Genomic DNA, 20,960 nt, shown 5'->3' on the forward strand with positions numbered 1-20,960 from the left:
AAAACTGAAAATTGATTACTGCTTTTCTATTGATTTTAAAGATAATAAAAAATCAGGTTACACAGATCATTACATATATTTTATTAAAATGAATAACTACATATTATATTATCGAATTAATAAATATATAACTGCTAAGAATAAAAGAGCACAATATATTCTCGAACAATACCAACGTGGAAAATTCCCGCCCACGAAAGGGGAATTTCATTATAATTGCTGCTGATCGTATGACCTGAGGATTACCAGAAATAACTCGAGTGTTGGCGGTGGTGGGCGGGGAAGTAATTTTAAAAATACCTCTTTTCTAACTCGGGTTTGATTTAAACAGAAAAAGATTCAATTTTCTTGGTACAAAAATTAGCGAAATACGAAGTTATTCTTAAAATAACTTTTATCATGAAAGCTTACTAAAAGTTTCTGCGAAGAAAGTTCTTAAAGGGGCCCAGCGGTAACAATGGGAACGCGGACAAAAAGATGGAAAGTTTTTCAATTTAACATTAGGACTGCCATAGCCAGTGACAATTATTATGGGTTATTCTCCCGAAAAAAAATCGTGTTCCTCTTACATTATATTCTTCTGACGAGTAAATTTTTTTTTATCCATTATTTGTACTTTTAAAAATGAGATATATAGTAAGGAAAAATATTGCTGTCGTAAAAAATTAAAATTAAAAAATAAAGGCTAGCTCAAAAAGGAAAAGTTGTACAGACGTTGAATTGACTATTTAAGGTATATGTCTAGGATGTAAGGGATACATGCGGCGAGCCGATTGCCCTCCTATACTATTTATTAGGTCAAGTCATAAGTAGTTTCCAATGCAGCTAAGTAAAATCTATTATTCGTATCTACCCATTATGAATTATCTTGACAAAAATTTTTATTTTCACTATAAAGACGAGTCAACTTTTTTTGTGTTATTCAGGTTACGTTAAACTCTTTTTTTTTAAACATCTGAAATGGAGGGTCAAAACGTACATATTCATCATGATATGCTTTAGTAATTTTTAAAAAAATGCAATAATACTAAAGCGACAGCTGAAAAAATATGCAGTGTGTATAGTGAAAGACTAAAAACTGATAGATCAGTTAGAAATTAGTTTATCGAATTCTGTTCTGGAGATGAACCCAGGGTCGAACGTCCTTCCGACTTTGACGATAACCTTTTAAAGGCAACATTGGAGCAAAAGCTACGAGAGGTATAGCAGAAAGGTTGAATAAATCACAATTAACTGTTAACCGCTACCTGGAGAAATTACGGAAAGTCAGCAAGTTAGGAGTATGGATACCTCAAAATCTCAGTTAACGAAATTAAGATCGCATGTCAATCGCCACAAGTCTGCTCTCGAAGATAAAAATTGATCCTTTTTTTAAATAGGATCGTAACAGGTAATGGAGAATGGGTTACCTACGACAATATCGTCCGCAAAAGACCGTGGCTTGATTAGGATCAACCACCCTACCAGATCCGAAAGCAAACATCCATAAAAAAAAAAAAATTTGTTTTATGTATGGTGGGATTGTCAAGTAATAACTCATCACGAGTTGTTGAAGTCAAATTTAGCGATTACTCCGAATGGATACGTTCAGCAGATGCAAGGAGTGCAAGAGAAACTCCATGAATAGCGTCCTGCACTCCTCAATAGAAAAAACGTTTTTCTTTTACACGAAAATGCACGACCACATACAGTAAGGGTGATTCAAGGAAAAAACTCTTGAGGTTTGAAGGTATGTTTTGTCACATCCACCTTACTCCTCGGAACTTGTCCAGACCGACTACCACCTTTTCTGTTTTTACAAATCTTCCAGAAAACCGCTTCCAGTCCAAACTAACTATATTTTACAAGTAAGGAAAAGATAAATTGCAGGAAGATGGGAGAAGGCAACAGACAATAATGGAGAATACATAATAAATTAATAATACTGAGAAGATAGTTAAACGTGGATGATATATATGGGGAGAAGATGGTTGGAGGGTACAGTCAGAATACAACACAAATAAGTTGAAATAACTTATTTAATAGCGCCAACGTTTCGGCCTGAATTTGTAGACTTCATCAGGGCTAAGAACAATATAACAACCAATGAATACAAACAATAAAAAAGAAAATATAAACAGAATGGCATAAAGTAGACAGAATGAAATTAATAAAAATAAAGAGATGAAAGAAGTGGAAAATAAAATGTATATTTAAGTAATTGAATAAGTAAAAATGACATAATTAAGGAAATAAAATAAAAAAATTGAAGTAATATAATGCAAAGTAGTATGAATATTTTAGTTTATTAATAATTCAAAAATTAAAATTATGGATAGAAAAAAAGAATGAATAAACAAAAAATAAAATTGAGAGAAAGTATAACTAAATACTGAGAAAGTAGTAACTAATGAAATATGTAACCATAATATTAGATTATTTTTTTTCTAAAATATAATATATATTTTGTTTCTTTATTCTAATATTATGGTATATAATATTCATAAAAAATATGAAAAAAAAATTATAATAAACTAATGGAAAAATAAAATTTTCGATTTTCCATGGTTATTTAAAGATGGGTTAGATTTTATATTCCCCATCCTCTACACCGTCTATACAGCTGAAATCCCAACAACTCCTAACACTATCCTCACCACATATGCTGATGACACATGTGTGCTCACAGGTAGTAATAACCCTTTGATTGCATCCCAAACTCTCCAGTCCCATATCACAATCCTCGAAGAATGGTGTCAAAATTGTAGGATAAAAATAAATCCCAACAAATCACATTTACTCTTCGTCGTAAACCTGCCGACTGCCCTACAGTATACTTTAATAATGTGGCTCTTACCCCTGTAGAACAGATTCGTTATCTTGGACTACACCTTGACAAAAGACTAACCTGGAATCCTCACACAAGACTGAAAAGACAGGAAACTGCACGCAGATTCCGACTATTACAGCACTAGACAAATGGTCTAAACTTCCAACTCATTACAAAAGACTGTTCTACATGACAATAATAAGGCCCATCTGGACATACGGAGTTGAGCTTTGGGGCTCCACTAAACCTTCGAATTCCTCTCTTATCCAATCCTTACAATGCAAAATCCTTCGTAAAATCTCCAATGCTCCTTATTTTGTTTCTAATAAAACCATCCATAAAGACCTAAATGTTCCTTATGTAACCGATCTAGCCCGAACCCGATATCTTTCCTTCCTCTCCCTAACCACCCAAACCCACTAGTTTCTAACCTTGCTTCCTCTTCAATTTCTGGCAATCCCCCGAGGCTCCTGAAAAGAGGATGGCCACGAGACCTGTTAATGTAAAATGTTTTTAGAGTTCTACTACTGGGTAGTTTCTCTACATGCTGTATCATATCATTTATCATTACGTCATTATGATCAAATTTGCTTGCTGTATTTTTTATACAGTTATATTAATCAATAAATAAAAAAAAAAAAAGATTTTATATTCACTTTCTTGTACCTAAAATATATTAGATGTTGGAGTATTGTGATTCTAGAACGCACATAAATTCTTGCTTTGAAACGTATAGGGATTAATTTATCTCAATGTAGGGTGGTAATCGTAAATTGTGTGATGCGCGAACCAGATTTCTTATGTTCATATATGTTTATTTCCTAATTAAACAAATCATATTAGTTCGCCTAATAAATTTTTTCGTCAATTCTCATTAGCAAGGTACATTTTTGTACATGTTTTTTTACTTTCACACAGTTATTTATGAAGTATATTTATGACAGGAATATTGCGATGGTAAAGAAATTCGATTCCGATTTTTTTCCGGAAATGCACGTTTAATTTATTTTTTATCTTAAGAGCTCTGCTGTACCCCTCACACGTGGGGGATAGAGTGGGCTCAGGGATCCTCAGGTCGATTGTGTAAATATTGTATATAGGAGGGTAAATGTGACTAGAGTTTCTTTTATATTTATCATTGTTTTATTTTATTTATTTATTTTTTCATGCACATAGTTTGATCATGTTCATTTTCTTTATCCTTCTATTTGTATATATTTTAAGGGAGATTTTCTTCATTTTTATGAACTTTTTTTTCATTTATTTTTCATTCTGATTTTAATTTATTTAGTAAGAATGTGATCATTCATCACTACTACCCATTGCCCACAACGGTGTGATTGTAGTATCAACCAATAAATAAAGTTCGATAGTAAAAAAAAAAATTATTTTTTTAGTAAGTCACAATTAAAGTATGAGATGACAAACTGCAGCACTGAAAAGATGATACACTCAGTCCAGCTATTCCGTGATTGATGTGTTATAGGTGAAAATTTCTATTCTTATCGTATAAATTATTTATAATTTTAAGTAGTACTTTGAAGTTTATAAAACTATTTGCTTTTTTATAAAAAAAAATGCAAACAGAACTCCTATTTAATATGGGCTCTTTAAATTTTACTTTGACTCTCCAGGTTAAAGTTAAAACTACCTCCACAATTTCATTTTGAGTCGGTAAAGAGACAAAGCTGTGGTAAATAAACCAAAGGAGGTTACAAAGTAAATTAATAAATTACCAAACAGGCTCAATTCAACATAGTCGCGATTTATTAATTATCATTTTAAAATTGACAATACTCTATAAAAAATGGAGTGACGTATCATTTGAAACATTTTTTTAAAAATATTTATTTATTGCTATTTACAACTGTACATTATAATACATTTAGTAATTCTGATCTAAGTTAAATTGGAGTGTTACAGGCGTGTATAGAAACTACCCATTGGTAGCACTCTAATGACATTTTACATTAGCTGGTCTCGTGGCCATCTTCTTTTCAGGCACCTCGTAGTATTGTCAGGATGGAGGAGGATGCAAGATAAGAAAAACTAGGGAGTTTGAGTGGTTAGAGAGTTTATAATGGAAGGAATGATATCTGGTTCGAGCTAGATCGGTTACATAGGAAACATTAAGGTCTTTATGTATGACTTTATTTGTGACAAAGTAAGGAGCATTGAGGATTTTACGAAGCATTTTGGATTGTAAGGATTGAATACGAGAGGAATTCGAAGGTTTAGTGGAGCCCCAAAGCTCAACTCCATATGTACAGATTGGCCTTATGACAGTCATGTAGATCAGTCTTTTGTAATGTGTTGGAAGTTTAGACCGTTTGTCTAGTAAGTGCTGTAATAGTCGACACGACGTGGAGTTTCCTGTCTTTTCAGTCTGGTGTGAGGATTCCAGGTTAATCGCAAGTCCAAATGTAGTCCAAGGTAGCGGATCTGTTCGACATGGGTAAGAGTAACATCATTAAATGAAACTGTAGGGCAGTCACTAGGTTAACGACGAAGGGTAAAGGTGATTTGATGGGATTTGTAGGAATTTATCTTAATCCTCCAATTATGAAACCAATCTTCGAGGGCTGTGGGGTTGGAGATTTTGAGATACAATTAATGGGTTCATTTGAAACATGATTTGATTTTTTTTTATTGTTATCTATTTTTCTCAGATAGTATCATTGGTAGAAAATATATCCAACCCGTTCCTAAAGGAAAACTATATATTAGATAAACTTGATAGTTCTCAACCAAATGTTTTGACCTTGAAACCTAGACTGAACAGTCCCTTTAAAACCTTACAGAAGCCTGCTGTTATCCGCGTATTCTTCTTCCAGATAGTTGTGAAATACAATCATAAAGAAAAAATGGACGTTTGCCCACTCTTACTACTCTCAAATTTTTAATAAAAGAGTATAGTAAAGTCTAAAAGCCGGCGTGATGTATTGGATATTATATCCGGAAAAACTAACCCTAAAGGGAAATTGGTAAAATTTATGGTTGAAAGGCACTTTCCTCCAATAAAGAAGGGCTTTAAAAGCTATTGATGTCATCACATAAAGCTTTGGCTCTGGTAAAGCTCATTTTCATAAGAACGAGAAGGCCACTTTCCCTAATTCTTCTTTCGCCATATTTTGGAGGAAGCGGTTATGACAACGTTTCTGTTTTAAAGAAATTCTTGAAAAAAATTTGTAGGAAACCGTAAACTATTTATTTACCAAAAAATTTCTTTTGGAGAGCAAAAAAAAATCTTTCAACTAGGGTATAGAAGAGATCATTCCTTTTCAGAAGTTCAAAAAACAAAATTTCGTGCCCACTCCCTCATTTTCGGGTATACTGCATTTTACAAAAGTTTCTGATTGACTAGTGTTGATCGATTATACTGATGGACATTATGAGATTTCTATAATTACATAGTACTCTAGATCTTATCTACATGCCAATATTTAATTACAATATTCCTCTCTTTGGAGTGCGGTGGCACAGTGGTACATGCTACTAACTCCATGGACCAGGGGATTCGAATTCGGCTGGGGCAGATAATTATTTTCTGTAACACTGCAGCCGTGAGTCAATTCTGTTGGTCCTGGAGCCTTCCCGAAGTCCACCCAGCCTAATATAGTGGGTATCCTTAATTGGGGGAAAATCTGACGGTTGTTAAGCACCAAAAAACAGACTACTAACTAACTTTTATCACTCTTTTGTCAGCAATGGACCTATATGTTACATTATCGGAAATTTTTTTAAGAATTATGTTCTATAAAATTGAAATTAACTGGTCTATTGTGATTTTTGGTAATAATTATTATTAGTTTGGTAGTTTATATTTTCAACATACCAATATTTTATTACAATATTACCCTACTTACTTAGTCTCGTTTACAAAATATTGGGATAAAAATTTGTCTAACATGACTGAATAGTTCAACTAAAAACATATTTTTATCTATTAATTGCTATTTATAACTGTATTTACATTAAAGTAAATTTGATGAAAAACTTTTCTTCTTTATTTATTAATTGTTATTTACAACCGTACTTAATTAACATACATTTAGTAAATTTCATGAAAAACATATTTAAGATAAAAAAAAAAAAAGAGAGAAAAGAGAGTCTTATCACTCCATTGCCAACAATAATCCTAAGGATTAGCCCTGATATTTAAATAATTATACCTCTATGTTTATAATTATATATCTATGTTTTAATTTATAGCTTTGTTTCTATTGGAAAATTATGTTTTAAAATTTTTTAGTTAAATGGTCTATTGTGTTGTTTTAATAATAATTATTATCACTGTGATAATTTTTAATTTTTTTTCATATTTTAATTTCTTTCATTTTTTTTTATTTGCATCTCTAAATGTACTTTACAACCAGCAAATGAGATGTTATATCCAGGCATGGCATGAGTTGGCATGAGGGAGATAGCACACAGTGGTGCATCCTCCTGATAATTATTTTATAACACTAGGTGATCCCGCATCCAACTCCTCTTCAGGCTACGCCGAATTAGGTCAGGAATGTTATGCGTTGCCATCTGTCGTTATAAGTTTATTGAAATGTCCATGTAGTGTGTTCTGAAACCGTTTGTATGTCATATGAATGTGGTCCGTTACAGTCGGAATGCGTAGATCGGTGTGAATGGTCACGTTTAAAACGTAGAGTGGTGAGTTCGTTGCCAGTCTTAAAAATTGTGATTAAAAAGTTTATATTTTCTGAATCTTTCTCTTCTTAGCAGGTCCATAAATTTGGCAGGCGTAAGTCCATATGGGTTTTAGTAAGTAATTGTATACGTTAAGTTTCTGTCTGAGAGATAATTTAGAACAGCTATATAGTTTAGAATATAATTGTCTTAGTCGGAAATTTAGCGTTTTACGTTTTGTCTTGACGTGTGGGCCCCATGTCAACCTTCTGTCGTAGGTAAGTCCTAAATAAGCTACTGTGTTTGTTTTATAGAGTGATTGTCAATGTAAACTGAAGGACACATGTTTTGTGTCGTAGAGTAAATGTGAAATGTTGTGGCTTGTAGTGATTAATCTTGATTTTCCATCGTGTACACTATGTATGTATATTGTTTAGACTATGTTGTAGTGTTAGTGGGGCCTCTGAAGGGTCTGTGTTTCTCGAAATAATAGCAGTGTCGTCTGCATACGTCGTTGTTAGTATGTTGTCGTTTGTCGGTAAGTCGTTTGTGAATATGAGGTACAGAAATGGGGCCAAGATAGAACCTTGAGGGACACCTGCAAATATTGGTTTCATTGATGAGTTCACTGAGCTTCGTCGGACGGAAAAGAAACGGTCATGAAGAAATAATTGTAAAATTAAATAGTAGGTGCTTGGGAGAATAGGCTTGAGTTTAAAAAAAAAAGGCCTTGGTGCCATACCCTATCAAACGCCTGAGTTACATCCAAAAATGCTCCAGAAGCGTATTGTTTTAGTTCAAAAGTAGAGGAAATGATTTTTAAATAAGTATAAATAATTTATAATTTATGTTTTAAATTTATTTCTAATGTTTTTGTAATGGGGGCTTAAATTGATTGACCCTGTTTTGAAATGGACCTGTTTTATATTTTTAGTTATACGGATATCTTCTAGTATTATTCTATTTTTTGTATAATTTATAACATCTATTATTTACGGGTCAGTGAAGTAAAAATTATGTTTAGGTTTTATACTGTGTTGGAGAAGTAAAATTTACATTTTTACTATTACTAAATTATTATCGACTTAATTATTTTTTTTTTAAATATCCTTCACAATTATGACAATTTATGAAAAATTGTTTTTAAAATTGTAAAATTCTTAAAAAATAATACGTCACGGAGGATGATTTTCATTATACCCTATTAGATAATATATTTAAATATTTCAATCCTAAATAAAAAAAGTTAACATTATAGATAATTTTTTTTTTAAATTCTAAAGTAAGTTTAAAAATTAGAATATTGGTATATTATAAACTAGTCTCATAACACAATTATATATATTTTTTTTTTTTTACGAAAAATCAATGATTTTGGCTCATCTACATATCTGAATTTTTATTGTCTTGGCATTAATTTTCTATAATTAATAAAAAGTTTATAAGTCACTGGATATTAAGAAAATCCATTTCCACCAGCTAAATTTGTCGGTTCACATTTAATACCACGTAGAATCCAAAAATAAAATAAAACATCTATCCCACGGCTTTTCTTGGAGTCAACAAGACTGATTTTCTTTTTTTTTTTTTTTTATGGCTTGAAAGACACAGGTCAACACAATATGGTTCTCCGAGCTGTACATGCAATCCTCCTTTTCATCTCAAATACTTTTAAAATTTTCATACCGACCTATCTCGAATAATTGTGAAAATAGAGCAAACATATAAAGTTTTTTTTTTAATCATTATACCGAAGCCGATAAAAAAAAAAATATTATATGTAAATTACATAATTAAGGTAACAGCAACATTATATTTGTTTATAATTACATTTATAATTGTATCACAACACACATATGTTCAATCTCATTAACTCCAATTACGTTTCGTCAAAGGGTGAATTAACCTACACAATAATACATAACTATTTAGAAGTAATATAGTATAATAATTTTCAAAGTTAATTTAATTAAATTAAAACTAAATAATTAAACCGTAATGAATACAGATTAGTATATAATAATAATTAATACAGAATAGTATATTATAATAGAAATTTGAATACAATCAAATCCTGATAGTTTTATCTGTATCACTCTCTATAAGCGAGAGCGGCCAACCACCATTCTTTTTTTTTTTAATTAAATATAAAAATAGGTTATAAATTGAAAATGATTTCATTTTTTTTTTACTTCAGTACGAATTATTATTATTGACCTAAATTAATTAGCTCGTTAATGAGATTACTTGTTTGCAAAACAAATACGAATCAAATTAATAATGAAACTCATACTCTAAGAAGTACTAATATTATACCATTTATTTAGAAACAATATGAAACTTTCCAAATAAAATATTAAAAATACAATCCACCAATCCCTGAAATCCAGGGTGCTATTGTCATGCTTATTTTGTTTTTATCTCAGGAGAAAGTAAGCTGATATATATTTGTTTTGTTTCATTTAGTACTGGAGCCCAGTGTATGATTTATCTTAAAAATACATTCAATGGTATTCGAGTTTTTTTAACTTTTATTCATTTCAATTCATAAAGAAGGAAAAAAAAAGTCTATTGTAACGAATATCTGAGATAAAAATGCCTAATAATATAAATCAGTCTAGATTAAGTTAAGTATTTTATTCAAATAGTTAATAATTATAACAATTTTTGTTTGTAGTCTTCGGTTCCAGAAGGTACTGTATCAGAAATGAGTGATTTTTTTAAAGATATCAAACTATTTAATTTAGTGTTTTTTTTTTGTTTTTTAATATTGGAGAGAATATTTGTAAGAGAGTAACTTTTAGTCATCATTTTATAACGCACCAGTGATATTAACGAAGATGGTCACTCCCAAAATATTTAAAAAGAAAATTTCACAAGGAAAAAAAATATATACATGCCCCTCACATGAAAAGTGCTATCAGAACTTTAGTTAAGACTGTTCTATTTTCGAAAATGATAACGCATTTTGAAATTAGATGCAAATTGTTCATAGAATGCTTGGTAGCAGGACGTTGTACAGTTCTGACGTATAGTGAAGATCGTGTGTTATATTTTCGATGGATCAATTTCACAATATTGGGGGAATTGAAATGATAATTTTATTTATGTCAGTTACCTCTGACAATTTCATTATTATTTAACAAATTTAGAATAAATAATTATAATAGACTGTAAATATAAATTTAATTACAATTTTACATATCTGACATGCCAATTATCAATAGAAAATACAATATTACATTAATGTAAAATAAACATACATTTAATTATTTTATCCATTTTTCAAAGCGTCTTAAAAGTTTAATATATTAATTCATCGTTTGTAACTAATAAAACTAGTTTTTTAAAAATTAAAATTCGCCAAAGCCTATTATATCCAAGCCAAAGCAATATATACATATATATATATACTCTGATTTAATATATGCCCCAATTTACTTATGGTAGTTAAGACATCATCAACTGGACATCAAGTTCAAAGATTCACTAAAAATCTTCAAAGCAATCAATAACGCGAAAAAAAATTATGAGCAACCAGAGTTATAGAGAATTTTAGTTTTAGTGGTAACAGAAGATGAAAATGGATAAAACAATTAATAGTCTGATTTTGTATTGATAATTGGCGTGAAATGTTTTTATTAAATTGTTATTTAAACATAATGGAAACATAATAATTTATTCTAAAATATTTAAATTGAGATGAATATTATGCTGCTTTCACAATAAACAAAAATTAAAAAAATACAGTATGGGATCGTCTTATGTAGTTTAACAGCCTAGAAAAACAAAATAGTCTACTTAAAATGATTGCAAAATAAAAATGGATAATTAATCTTTAAACAAACATAAGCGGACGCGATAAAGTTTATCAACAATACATTTTGTTCCACTCTTGTAAATTTTTTAAGGTACAATATCTATACAGAAATACATGATTATGCTGTTGATAAATGTTATTAACAATAATTTTTTTTTTTGGTGCAAATTTTTTAAGGTGGAATATTTATAGTATGGAAACAAATTTAATAGAATCTGAAAAATAATTATGCACTATTATATTGAATTAGAATATATAGTAACAAAGAACAAGGAAAAAAAACTAGAGTAATATTTTTTTTTTTTTGTAGCTTGTTAAGTGCATGCACACGATTCAAGTAGAAGCTACAAAATACCAAGCCACACCACTTCAGTTTCTAGGTCAAGTGTGAAGCGGCTCTCCCTATTATTTTTACTACTGTCTAAATGAAATGTTCAAAGAAAATATCTTTTAGTCTTATTTCTACACACGTATATAACTTCGGTAATGATATTTTTTTTTTCAGAAATACAATCTAATAAAATGTAGCGAGCATGTTTATTAATAATCAAGACATGATTCTAGTTATAGAAATAGAAACTAGTTATAGAAATTAAAACATCAAATTTAATTGTAAATTTCAAGTTTCCACTTGACAGTTCTAAAGGTTTTGGTAGAACTTAGAAAATAACCTTTTTTATTACTTCTTTAATTTATTTTAACATCTGGATCTTAAACAATTTTTAATCTTGTAAATTAATATATAATAGTTATACTAGATGTGTAATATTAAACTTTCTTTAAATAACTCATAATGAATATAAACTTATTTATTTGAATAAATTCACTGAATATTTCTTAAAACTGTTGATTATTCCTTATTTTTTATTTTAGAGGAACAGTGAACTAGATAATAGGAAAACTGTCCAAAATGTTCATAATTTAAAATAAATCAAATAAAATAATTAAAAATAAAGCAATAAAATAAAAGTTTAAAATATATGTATATACTATACCATTGCTGGTGTCCCGCAAGAATCCTGTTTAAGTCCAATTTTATTTCATTCATAAATAACTATCCGAAATTCTAAAATTTTAATATAGCCCACTTTTCCGATAAGTACCTTAAAATGGGAGTTAAACCACATAGTTTTAAATGATACACCTATCCCATTTGCCACAACCTTAAAATACTTAGAAGTCATGTTGGGCAATAGACTTTAATTCAGTTAGCATATTAATTTAAAATTGGAAAACGAAGGGAAAATAATGAACAAAATGGTACCACATTGTAAACAAAAATCAAAAATAACCCCAAAAAATAAATTAATATAATAACCCATGCCTGTCCAAATGGAGCTTCACCACTATGACAAACTTACAAACAAAATTACAAGTACTCCGTAACAAATGCCTAAGAATTATAAACTATTCATATTACAAAATTTTATGTACGATGAATTGAGAATTTAAAATAGATGTACAAAAATACATATACAAATTAACTCATAATTTCTTTCAATTTGCTCTACTCTTTAAATACAATAATGACTGAAATTGGAAATTTTACAAAAAAAAAAAAAAAATGACCCGTAGATATAAACATAAAAGTAACATATAATATACATATATTGCTGTAAAAATCATTACTCTCTATTTTATTTTATTTTTATTGTTATCTTTTATTTTTTTATATATTTGCACCTGTAAATGTATTTTACAAGTAGCAAATAAGATGTTCTATCCAGGCATGGTATGAGTTGACATGAGGGAGATAGCACCCAGTGGTTTTATTTTATTTTAAAACATTTTTAGGTGTGTTATTCTTTCAGTTTGTGTTTTATGAAGATGTATAACAATTTATAACAAAATGCTACAACTGTAATTTTTAATGAAATAACACATGCTTCAGTAATAGATACTAAAATAAATTCAGGATTTTACTTTGTTGTTTATTCAATAATATTTTCACCACTAAAAAGTAAAACTAAAATTTCAATCTCGTAAAATCATAAAGTAAATTTAAACAAAATAATGGTTCACAATATTATAAATAGTCAATTTACGGGCGTTCCAACGAGATGATCATATTTAAGAACCTAGGTACTTAAATATGTTCACTTTTTTACAGGTCTCCTAGTAGAAGACTACATCAGAAGCGCACTACGATATTTTAGAAAGTAAAAAAATCTAACTTCAAAATTATAAACAAGTAGTCTTAAAAATATTTGTAAATGCAATATTTATGCTCAAAATATAGCAATCAAGCGCTGTAGTGTGTGTGGGAGTGGAAAAAGACCCGAGGAAAAAAACGTTATTTTTATTTTACTTTGTAGAGTCTTAAACCTGTAATAAAAAGTGGGTCACAGAAGATTTAGAAATAGTGTATGTGAAGATTCATTGACACTATTGACTGAATCATTTTCAAAACAAACTTAAAAAGAGTCCGAAGTTGAAATTTCTATTCTGTCCTTGATCTTATTGAGCGACACCAACAACAAGTTCTAAAATAAATGTAAAAAAGAATTTTAAAGTATTTACGCGTAAACCTACTGACTGCCCTACAGTTTCATTTAATGATGTTACTCTTACCCCTGTCGAACAGATCCGCTACCATGGACTACATTTGGACTAACGATTAACCTGGAATCCTCGCACAAGACTGAAAAGACAGGAAACTGCACGTCGATTTCAAATATTACAGCACTTACTAAACAAACGGTCTAAACTTCCAACACATTACAAAAGACTGATTTACATGACTGTAATAAGGCCAATCTGGACATATGGAGTTGAGCTTTGGGGCTCCACTAAACCTTCGAATTCCTCTCGTATTCAATCCTTACAATCCAAAATCCTTCGTAAAATCCTCAATGCTCCTTACTTTGTCACAAATAAAATGATATGTAACCGATCTAGCCCGAACCTGATATCACTCTTTCCATTATAAACTCTCCAACCACTCAAACCCCCAAGTTTCTAATCTTGCATCCTCTTCCATTCCTGACAATCCTCCAAGGCGATTGAAAAGAAGATGGCCACGAGACCAGCTAATGTAAAATGGCATTAGAGTGCTACCAATGGGTAGTTTCTCTACACGCCTGTAACACTCCAATTTAACTTAGATTAGATTTACTAAATGTATTATAATGTACAGTTTTGCTATTTACAACTAAATAAATATTAAAAAAAAAAAGTATTTACGGGAGGAAAAGATGATCGGCTATGGGATTAGGAAAGAAGTACACTAATAAACGGTACTGATTTTATTGTACCAACGTTTCAGCCTGGGTTTTATAGGCCTTCTTCAGGGCATCATTTGCTGAAAATACTACAAAGTTAAAATTTACTCGCATCCAATCCTTACAATCTAAAATCTTATGTAAAATCCTTGATGCTCCTTATTAGTCACAAATAAACTCAACTACAAAGACCTTAACATCCCATTCGTTGCAGACTTGGCCCAAAACAGATATGAGTCTTTTCATTCCAAACTTCTTATCCATTCTAATCTATTAGTTCTTAATCTCTCATCCTTAACAATCCCTGATAATCCTCCGAGGCGTCTGGAAAGAAGATGGCCACGGAACCTTCTAATTTTAACTAAGTACCACCAACGGGTAGTTCCTTCCCTAGATTTTCAAGTGTAAATGAAACATTCAATAGATTTGCTTATTGTATTTATTATTTGTAAAGTAGTAAATTACATTAAATAAATAAAAACAATTAACTCTCGAGCTCTAAAAACTTCATTAAATGGTTCATAAAATAAACTACATCGCGAACACAATATTTCTCAGGACATTGAACTAAGCTTGGAAGGCCATTTCATTAGTGTGATCCTGATACCCCAAAGACCAACAGTCTCGACTGAGCGGATGTATGTACAGGACAAGGGGGATTCCCTCACCCCTATGTAATCTCTTTATTACCGCCTTTGAGAAAATATCTTTCATTTCATCCTAGATCCGTTAGTGCCGGTCTGGTCCCTGAAAGGTCCTGTCAATCAAACCGTATGAAAATTATTGCTATGCAAAAGGAATATATTTATTTTGATTCCTTCCGTATAAGAATCTAAGCCTAATACATACCTTCCTCATTGTAATTCAAAAGAAGGAATAAATAGACAGCTACGATGATAGAGATTTACATAAGCACCCGGATGAAATGGGGGAGAAGCTTTTATATTCCTTGGTAAGGGCGTGTATGTTGGAAGGAAGTGTGGTCATTTATTCACGTGCAAATTATCTCCTCCTTCCCTAAAACCTGGAGGAGCCTCATCGGATCAATATTGGGGGAGTCACATCCCCTCGACGATATTGCCACGTAGAGGCGTTTAGTCATATTTTCTTATCTTAGGGTTCAGGATCTTTCTCCATAAACATCATTCAGGGGTTTGAAAAATATAAGGAAACACTGAGTCTTGATGTCTTCAGCCTTAAAGCCTTAAAATCAAGATGAGCGTTCTTGATGGAACAACAGTCATCAGAGGGATCTGCATTTATGTATTCAATTTAATCATATTAACAGAAAAGATGAACTTTTATGTTAACTGTTCTAACTTTTAAAAAAACCTGTTCCGTGTTACATTTCTTCTTCCCTAATTTCTGGTCTTCATACTTTTATTCAAATTTCCAGTTTTATAGGAAGGTAATTTAAACCAATAAAAATCAATGGCACTAATACTTCATGATTTATAGTATCTTTATTCAAATGAATTGGGGAGCGCGGAGGCACCGTGGTACGGCACGATGCTACTAACTTCAAGGACCCGGCTGGGCAGAAAATTGTTTTTTGCGGTCGAGAATGATTCTGACCAAATCACCTCCTTGCACAACCGATGGTCAAGTAACAGTACTTCCTTACAAAGTATTGAACCCCTGATTCTATTTTTATATACTATTAATTTCATTCCCCGTTCTCAGATCAAAATTAACAATTTCATCATTATCAATATTCAATTAATCACAAATCAACAATAATTGTATGATTTTTTTTTTAAATCATATAAAATAAATTAATACGTTTAACTTACCTTTTCAATATACTAACAAATTTTATTACCCATAGTCCATGTCCCAAGATAATTTAGGATTATTTTATAATACCTCAAATTATATATAAAGTCAGAGCGACTATTTTGTTTTAAATTGGAAGGGCGTTAAAAATAAGATATTAAATTTCAATAAGTAGTTTAAATATGATTTTAGTGAATTGACTAAATAAGAAAAATGGATGTTAACCTCGTAAAGATAATCAAAAGGTATTTTAAACTTATCAATTTATTGTTTTATATTATAAAAAAAAATTAAAGTATTGATATGCGTGACTACCATAATAATATGTTTGAAATGGTCAATTTAACCCTAGGAAGGAAAAAAATCGCCGAAATATCAAATGATATCTATGCTTTTGAAAAAAGATCTGTCTCGAGAGTGATTTTAAAGAATCTTCCCTTTCTCAAACGAAATGAAATGTTGTCAGTTTTTATTTTTATTTTTAATTTATGTTTTTCATTTGCCGATTGAATCTCTCTACTATATAGTGAGGATACCATAGGAATAGTGAGTTGGATATGTGGATCGTTCCCATCTCCAGTAGTAGTCGTAAAACTGGCAATATAGCCTACTTCGATTTAAGCCTATTTTATCTACCGCTTTTAGTTCCAACCCTATTCTCACCCATGAAATTTCGTAATAAAAGAAAATAGATAAAGCTAAACCTCGTCCCCGTGTTTTATAAAACGGATTTCCTCTTCCATTGGTTTAAAAAAAAAAATACTTATACTGTTTTACTACAATTTATTTAACTTATAGAATCAACCTGTCTTTTATTTGTTTGTTATTTCTTACTTCTTCTGACTATAAATTACTATATATTCGATATTTTTTATTAGTGACAGTCGCTTCGCCCCAGATAGCATTAAAAATATTATTATAATAATTGTGTGTCAACAATCAGCTATTGGTACTGGTGGGAGATTACTAGTGTAGTATTAAATAAAAATATGCTAATTAATTAGTGATTAAGTTTAAAACAGAGAGAAAAACATTATTCAAAAACAACAAAAATGTGCATTCTTCATTGGGGTGTTATGCAGCATATTTATTCAAATCTATCTAACATATAGGAATAACAAGTAATGAATATATAATAGTAGTATATGAATTTTTATTTATTTTCATTTTTATTTTTTCTTCTTTCTATAAATTTATTAATTCCCCTCCTTGTTAATCCTTCTTTTTTCTCTTTCTTCCATTTCTATCCTTTTTTTTCTCACATTTTGTCATTCAACCCAATGTGACTTTTTTCCTTTTATTATTCCCCTCTTTAATTTAAATAAAACACACCTATAAATAAAAAATACAACTAATATTAATTTTAAATAAATATAATATAAACTTGCAACGTATATGTCATATAATCGATAGAAATAGATATATACATAAAAAAAGAATAAATACATAACAAATAGATTTTAAAAAAAAGGAACATATATATGTAAAATAAAAAAAAATAAATATATACAAAAAAAGCAATGTATGCATGTCATCCTACCTCTGAATGATTCTATTGTTCATCAGTTTCTCTGATGTGAATCGAATATAGGAAAAAAAATCTTCCGTTTATATTCTCTGATATAGAAACTATTTTGTCCGTAAGTATGTTTGAGAACGTAATTGATTTTCTATGAACATAAATATCAGAATCCAACGTTGCTTCAGAATTATAATATTTTCTACCGACTATTCAAGTTTGTCACACAGTGAGCTGGTTCACTATAAAGATTAGGTTCTCTTCCAAAACAAATCAATTTTATCTAAATATTTATAGATGAAGACACAAAGCCACATTGGAATTCCATTTGGTGTTAGCAATCAGTGAATATAGATAATGTTTTATAACGAGTTACCTGTTGAGGAACGGTTGCAGAACCTGCCAGCAGTACCCAAAGACCCGGCGTTGAGGTCCTGCTCGCAGTAGTTGGGCGAGGGTTCGAGGTAGACCAGGTCCGATCGCCGAGGACGGGTCTTACCTCTCTTTGTCTGCAGGCCGGTTCCTTCGATAAGTGATACTGCCCTCGCCCTCCAATACTTGCGCATGAGGTGGTCCCCGATCTGTCGAAACTGAGGGAGTGCCTTCCAGCAGGTCCGCATCGTGCAGCTGCCTGAGACTCCGTGGCACTTGCATTCCCGGACCATGTTCCCCTTCACAGCCTGCAACAATTCCTTTCTTAAATATATAAACCAATTACTAAAAATTTATTAATTACTTGTAACTAAGAAGAAGTACGATTGAATGTAACAATATAATATTCCAGACCACAATTAATAAATAAATATATTTTCAGATTAAATTGTAGAATAGAAAAATAAATGATCAAAGCGCAAAAAATGAAAGAATATATATACATATTTTTCAGAAAGAAATTCAAAGATATTATTATTATTATTCTATGGGCAACAAACCATGGAGGCATAAGTCCTCGCGCGATATATTTACCAATATTCCCAGTATTAGGAAATATATCCGACGTTTCTTGACGTGTTTTTTTCTCATGGTGGGTTCGTCACTCCCACGCCTATTTTTTGTGAGTGCCACTGACTAATGGGCCTCACAAATGCCCGGGGGGAGTTTGTCAGTGAGTTTTGCATTATTTTATGCTTGAAAAAAGCCCGGGTGGGACCTCGATCCGACAACTTGTGGATTGGTAGACTGGCGCGTTACCACGCTGCTACCGCTGCCCCAAAGATATAGTTGGATAAAATTAAGCTCCTTATAGTTCACTGTTGTACAACAGTCATATAGCGCATAATTAACAGTTTAATTCACATGATGACAAGAATGACGCCTTGTAACAAGTTATTATGAGTTAAAGTTCTTACCACCAGTAGTTTTTTAGCTGGCGCCCGGAACAGGTACTGCTAGAACTTGACTAGCTTTTGATCATATTCGTTGTTTGAACAAAGCCCTAAAATACTTTTAGAGAATATCAATTCTCAGAGACCTAACCCAAGATTGACTCTAGTTTTGTCAAGAAGTTCCCCACACGAGATGTTCTACTGAGCCCATCTGGACAATACTCGTAGTCAACTATCCAGGAGGGATATTTGGATCACTACAGTAAGCATTTTAGAAGATATTTATAGTTAAATTTATTTTACTAATAAAATATTAATCCTCAAATTGATTGTTGTGATGCTTTTTTTTTTTTCTAAATAATTGTAATTTTGTTTTTATAGATACGAACGGCCACGTAGCCTATTCCACGGTATGAATAACAAAATGCAAAACACTACTTTATAATGGATGGTATACATATTATTTATTTTTATTTTTAAATGGTGTAACATTTCCAATTTCCCCTTCCAAGTAAATAGTGTAATAGGTTTAAATGCCGCAATATCAAAAATTCTATTTCTATAGTACCTTAAATTTTGTTCATTGGAAAAAAGTATCCATTTCTCATTGCTAGAAATAATAAACCATCGCTAAATACAAAATATTAAAAAAATCTATGAATAAATTATTTTCCGATCTTTCTGGAAGGCATTTCGGCTTCCTTATCCTTTGTTAAACAATTTTGAGAGTTTTTTTCTGGCTACATTAAGTTATTTAAACATAATTAAATCAAACTATTATAATATTTATATACATAAAAAATGAACAAATGACATATATTTATTGATCCAAGCTTATAATGATGTTTATTATTTACAAGTTTATGGAATATTTATAGTCAAGGAGATTGATATATAAAAAGGAGTTCCAAAATGACGTAGCTGGAACAACAAAGGATTTTTCAAATGAGGCAGTTCAGTGGGAAGGGTTAAACAAATCGGTAGGTAGGGATCTTGTGTTTAATAGGCGAATGGATAAACGAAGGGTGAGGATGTCTATAGTATAGAAAGGTCTTTTGGTTAAGAGGGATTGAAATATAAGTGTACCAAGAAGGTATAGTCATAATAGTAGTAAAAGATATGAGAACGCAAGGAAATGCCAAAGATGAATCTTATGAAGCAGTTCATTAATCCTTCTTAAGATAAGTCCCATTTCTTGTTCAATAGATAGTCTAGGATACTAGAAGGTGACGAAGGAAACGACGGGATCTTAGGAGCTGTTTAAGGATTGAGATAGTTTTTTGAGTTATTTGGGAAATGTGGCTATTACTAATGTTAAGTATTCATCAAAGGTAAGTCCTAGGTTATTTATGATGTTTTGAAACTAGGTAGGTATGTTGTTGATGTATGATAATGGACAGTAGCGGAGAGAATTAAGGGGTTTGAACCGTGGAGAGTGGCCTTAGTTTAGCCGGATTCAGGCTCAACTTATTTGCCTAAGCCCAACGGTGTATGCTGCCAACGTCTTCCTGGAGATGCCTCGATCGGGTCAAAAGGAAGAAAAGGTATATATATTTGTTGGCCGTCAGCATACAAATGATATTGGGAGTGGCGTATGGCATTAGGAAGTCATTTATATGTATGAAAATAGGGTTGGAGAAATTCAAAACAATGAAAATATTTAGATATGAATTTTCTATTTTAAACAAAGCGTAAACAGACATAAGTTCATAGTGAATTTTTCTTGTTTTGGGATCCTAAATTAATATTTCCACTTATGATACTTAACCATAAAACACCCAGTATAATAAAATGTTCCAAATGTCAAATCAGCATTTTCTACTTTTTTGTATAGGCACAGATATATATA

General features: G+C 30.9%; 1 protein-coding gene across 1 annotated transcript in view; it reads right to left on the bottom strand.

Moving 5' to 3' along the window:
- Positions 1–20,960, bottom strand: part of LOC106681639 (protein Wnt-7b) — a 106,584-nt gene that overhangs the window by 46,790 nt on the left and 38,834 nt on the right. The window contains exon 3 of the mRNA XM_067049562.1: positions 18,163–18,466. Coding sequence (XP_066905663.1) covers positions 18,163–18,466 — 304 coding nt within the window. The remainder of the gene's footprint in view (positions 1–18,162; positions 18,467–20,960) is intronic.

The sequence above is a fragment of the Halyomorpha halys genome, unplaced genomic scaffold (assembly GCF_000696795.3).
Source record: "Halyomorpha halys isolate HHAL.00 unplaced genomic scaffold, Hhal_1.1 Scaffold354.1, whole genome shotgun sequence".
NCBI lineage: Eukaryota > Metazoa > Arthropoda > Insecta > Hemiptera > Pentatomidae > Halyomorpha > Halyomorpha halys.